Source organism: Oncorhynchus masou, unplaced genomic scaffold (assembly GCF_036934945.1).
Source record: "Oncorhynchus masou masou isolate Uvic2021 unplaced genomic scaffold, UVic_Omas_1.1 unplaced_scaffold_12448, whole genome shotgun sequence".
Classification (NCBI taxonomy): Eukaryota; Metazoa; Chordata; class Actinopteri; order Salmoniformes; family Salmonidae; genus Oncorhynchus; species Oncorhynchus masou.
In genome coordinates, this window is record NW_027002264.1 from 1 (window position 1) to 5,000 (window position 5,000).

The 5,000-nt window shown below is 46.8% G+C and overlaps 1 protein-coding gene across 1 annotated transcript in view; it reads right to left on the reverse strand.

Annotated features, from left to right (window-relative positions):
- Positions 1-2,768: 2,768 nt before the first annotated feature.
- The window catches only part of LOC135530058 (low-density lipoprotein receptor-related protein 1-like), a gene marked incomplete at both ends in the record, with an annotated part of 3,397 nt that continues 1,165 nt past the window's right edge, over positions 2,769-5,000 (reverse strand). Inside the window, 4 exons of the mRNA XM_064958448.1 lie at positions 2,769-2,891; positions 3,772-3,889; positions 4,139-4,278; positions 4,563-4,712. Coding sequence (XP_064814520.1) covers positions 2,769-2,891; positions 3,772-3,889; positions 4,139-4,278; positions 4,563-4,712 — 531 coding nt within the window. The remainder of the gene's footprint in view (positions 2,892-3,771; positions 3,890-4,138; positions 4,279-4,562; positions 4,713-5,000) is intronic.

Below are 5,000 nucleotides of genomic sequence, written 5' to 3' on the forward strand. Positions count from 1 at the left end.
ATTCTCTCTGCCCATCTCTCATTTAACCCCGTTCTCTCTGCCCATCTCTCATTTAACCCCGTTCTCTCTGCCCATCTCTCATTTAACCCCATTCTCTCTGCCCATCTCTTATTCAACCACATTCTTATTCAACCACATTCTCTCTGCCCATCTCTCATTTAACCCCTGTTCTCTCTGTCCATCTCTCATTTAACCCCATTCTCTCTGTCCATCTCTCATTTAACCCCGTTCTCTCTGCCCATCTCTCATTTAACCCCATTCTCTCTGCCCATCTCTCATTTAACCCCATTCTCTCTAACCATCTCTCATTTAACCCCGTTCTCTCTGCCCATCTCTCATTTAACCCCGTTCTCTCTGTCCATCTCTCATTTAACCCCGTTCTCTCTGCCCATCTCTCATTTAACCCCGTTCTCTCTGCCCATCTCTCATTTAACCCCGTTCTCTCTGCCCATCTCTCATTTAACCCCGTTCTCTCTGCCCATCTCTCATTTAACCCCGTTCTCTCTGCCCATCTCTCATTTAACCCCGTTCTCTCTGCCCATCTCTCATTTAACCCCGTTCTCTCTGCCCATCTCTCATTTAACCCCGTTCTCTCTGCCCATCTCTCATTTAACCCCGTTCTCTCTGCCCATCTCTCATTTAACCCCGTTCTCTCTGCCCATCTCTCATTTAACCCCGTTCTCTCTGCCCATCTCTCATTTAACCCCGTTCTCTCTGCCCATCTCTCATTTAACCCCGTTCTCTCTGCCCATCTCCTCATTTAACCCATTCTCTCTGCCCATCTCTCCATAGCCCTTTCTCTCTGCCCATCTCTCCATAGCCCATTCTCTCTGCCCATCTCTCCATAGCCCTTCTTCTCTCTGCCCATCTCTCCATAGCCCTTTCTCTCTGCCCATCTCTCCATAGCCCTTTCTCTCTGCCCATCTCTCCATAGCCCATTCTCTCTGCCCATCTCTCCATAGCCCATTCTCTCTGCCCATCTCTCCATAGCCCTTTCTCTCTGCCCATCTCTCCATAGCCCATTCTCTCTGCCCATCTCTCATTTAACCCAATTCTCTCTGCCCATCTCTCTCCATAGCCCTTTCTCTCTGCCCATCTCTCCATAGCCCTTCTCTCTGCCCATCTCTCCAAGTAGCCTTTCTCTCTGCCCATCTCTCCATAGCCCCCTTCTCTCTGCCCATCTCTCCATAGCCCTTTCTCTCTGCCCATCTCTCCATAGCCCTTTCTCTCTGCCCATCTCTCCATAGCCCATTCTCTCTGCCCATCTCTCCATAGCCCTTTCTCTCTGCCCATCTCTCATTTAACCCCATTCTCTCTGCCCATCTCTTATTCAACCACATTCTTATTCAACCACATTCTCTCTGCCCATCTCTCATTTTAACCCCTGTTCTCTCTGTCCATCTCTCATTTAACCCCATTCTCTCTGTCCATCTCTCATTTAACCCGTTCTCTCTGCCCATCTCTCATTTAACCCCATTCTCTCTCTGCCCATCTCTCATTTAACCCCATTCTCTCTAACCATCTCTCATTTAACCCCGTTCTCTCTGCCCATCTCTCATTTAACCCCGTTCTCTCTGTCCATCTCTCATTTAACCCCGTTCTCTCTGCCCATCTCTCATTTAACCCCGTTCTCTCTGCCCATCTCTCATTTAACCCGTTCTCTCTGCCCATCTTCTCATTTAACCCGTTCTCTCTGCCCATCTCTCATTTAACCCCGTTTCTCTGCCCATCTCTCATTTAACCCCGTTCTCTCTGCCCATCTCTCATTTAACCCCGTTCTCTCTGCCCATCTCTCATTTAACCCGTAACCCCGTCTCTCTGCCCATCTCTCATTTAACCCCCGTTCTCTCTGCCCATCTCTCATTTAACCCAGTTCTCTCTGCCCATCTCTCATTTAACCCCGTTCTCTCTGCCCATCTCTCATTTAACCCCATTCTCTCTGTCCATCTCTCATTTAACCCCGTTCTCTCTACCCATCTCTCATTTAACCCCGTTCTCTCTGCCCATCTCTCATTTAACCCCGTTCTCTCTGCCCATCTCTCATTTAACCCAATTCTCTGCCCATCTCTCCATAGCCCTTTCTCTCTGCCCATCTCTCCATAGCCCATTCTCTCTGCCCATCTCTCCATAGCCCTTTCTCTCTGCCCATCTCTCCATAGCCCTTTCTCTCTGCCCATCTCTCCATAGCCCTTTCTCTCTGCCCATCTCTCCATAGCCCATTCTCTCTGCCCATCTCTCCATAGCCCATTCTCTCTGCCCATCTCTCCATAGCCCTTTCTCTCTGCCCATCTCTCCATAGCCCATTCTCTCTGCCCATCTCTCATTTAACCCAATTCTCTCTGCCCATCTCTCCATAGCCCTTTCTCTCTGCCCATCTCTCCATAGCCCTTTCTCTCTGCCCATCTCTCCATAGCCCCTTCTCTCTGCCCATCTCTCCATAGCCCTTTCTCTCTGCCCATCTCTCCCATAGCCCTTTCTCTCTGCCCATCTCTCCATAGCCCATTCTCTCTGCCCATCTCTCCATAGCCCTTTCTCTCTGCCCATCTCTCCATAGCCCTTTCTCTCTGCCCATCTCTCCATAGCCCATTCTCTCTGCCCATCTCTCCACCAGCCCTTTCTCTCTGCCCATCTCTCCACAGCCCTTTCTCTCTGCCCATCTCTCCATAGCCCATTCTCTCTGCCCATCTCTCCATAGCCCTTTCTCTCTGCCCATCTCTCCATAGCCGTTCTCTTCTCCTCTGTTGTCATGCTGCATCACAAACACTCACCACACTCTGGGGACTCGTCTGATCCGTCAGAGCAGTCCATGTCATGGTCACACACAAAGTGTTTGGGGATACAATGTCTGTTCTGACACATGAACTCATTCTCATCACAGGTGCTGTTGTACACTGACAGAGAGAGACACAGAGACATAAACAGAGACACAGACAGAGACACAGACAGAGACAGACAGACAGAAAAAGAAGAGATAAATAGACAGAGAAAGGGTTAGCAAACAGAGGCTATTGAAAGAATGAATGATACATACCCTTAGCAGTCTAACAATAGTCTGCAGATCCTCTGCTAATCAAATCAGTGAGATGAATCATAAAAAGACAATGGAAGTCTCATGTCTTCCCATTCATCTATTAATACCCCAGCAAAATGTTGTAGTTTATAATTGCCTTCATTATCCAAACCCAATAGAGCCGTGTGACTCAAATGAGTCTTATGAGAGATTTAGTGGAAGTGTTTAACGTGTCCTTCTCCTACTCCCTGAAGCCAGCCTTGATGGGTACCAGTCATATAGACACAGTTACTAAATCCAGTTCTGATCAGCTGTGGTGATTATTAGGACATTTGTGAATGTGTTGCGGTTGTCCTCACGCTACTCACAGCAGACAAATGCTGTTGCTATCTCACCAAACCAAAGTGCATGAACAGAACTGTAGAAGACTCCCACTCACAGCAGCCAGCCTTGATGCTCGTCAGCCCCGTCCCAGACAGTCCTTGTCCCCGTCACACACTTCCAGCGCTGAGGGACACACATGAGTGCCGGGACACTGGAACGCCCTCCGGGCTGCACGCCTTAGTTTCTATGGTGACGTAGGCGATATGAACAGGTTAGATAACTCTAGACTAGTAGTTGTCATAAATTAAATTAAAATGATCAACAGATTTCATTTTATTTGTCTACAAATAAAATCTATTGATCTATTAATTGAAAAAGGTAGACAACTGTGTCTGATATGGGCCATAGATCTAATAGGTGTGTGATGAGTCACTCACTGCATCTGTCGTCCTCGTCAGATTTGTCACCACAGTCGTTGGCACCGTCACACACCCAGTGGTTAGAGATACAGCGATGGTTCCCACACTCAAACTCAGTGGACGTACAGAAAATTATCTGCAAAGACAGAGGAACATTTTTATTCAATGTAATCTGGGTTACATTTGTTTCAGAATACATTGATCACCAAAATTTACCACAATATATTGAAATTACTTATTTGAATGAACTATTCAACTTTGATCCTGTGGTTGTTGTGTTTATCTATTGAAAACACTTTTGATCTTTGTGTCACTACAGTACAGTTCAAAGTTGTGTACTACATCAGCTAAGGGAATGAGGGAAGGACAGAATATATCTATATACAGGGCAAGTAGACTGACCACAGTGGGTCTCGTCAGCGCCGTTCTCACAGTCGTTCTCCTTGTCACAGGTCCAGCTCATAGGGATACAGCGACCACTGGGGCACGCAAAGAAGTTCACTGGGCACTTCAGCTTCTTCTTGTCTGGTAGAGAGTGTATATGATAAATACAAAATAACAGTTTTCAATATCGTATAAAGTTCTGCTATGAGTCAGACCTGTGGTACAAATAGCTATGCTTTGTTGCCTGCCCAATGTAACTAATAGAATAGTCCCAAAAGTGCACCCCCGCCCATTTTGGCACTCCCAGGCAGGCTAAAACAAATGCTCAAAGTGTTTGAAAGTAAACACATACTATTTGAACCCATGAAATAATAACTTTCAGAAGAAAAGGGCCTAAAAGGAGAAAGGCAAGATGTGTCTGTTACCTGGGCAGTTCCTCTCGTCTGAGAAGTCTCCACAGTCGTTATTACCGTCACATTTCCAGGAAGGCAGATAGCACAGTGTGGTCCTCTCACAGCTCTGGAAGGGCGCCCCCTTCACCCCCAGACGGAAATAGCGAGAGCAGTCAGTTGGCACTGGGGAGGAGGGACATTATACATCAGTGGCATTCAGTGGTGGAAAGTACTTCAGTAAATACTTTACAGTACGACGTAAGACGTTTTTTGGGGGTATCTGTACTTTACTATTTATATTTTTGACATCTTTTGCTTTTTACTCCACACATTTTCCTTGACACCCAAAAGTACTTATTACATGTTGAATGCTTCGCAGGACAGGAAAATGGTCCAATTCACACACGTATCAAGAGAACATCCCTGGGTATTCCTACTGCCTCTGATCTGGCAGACTCACTAAACATAAAT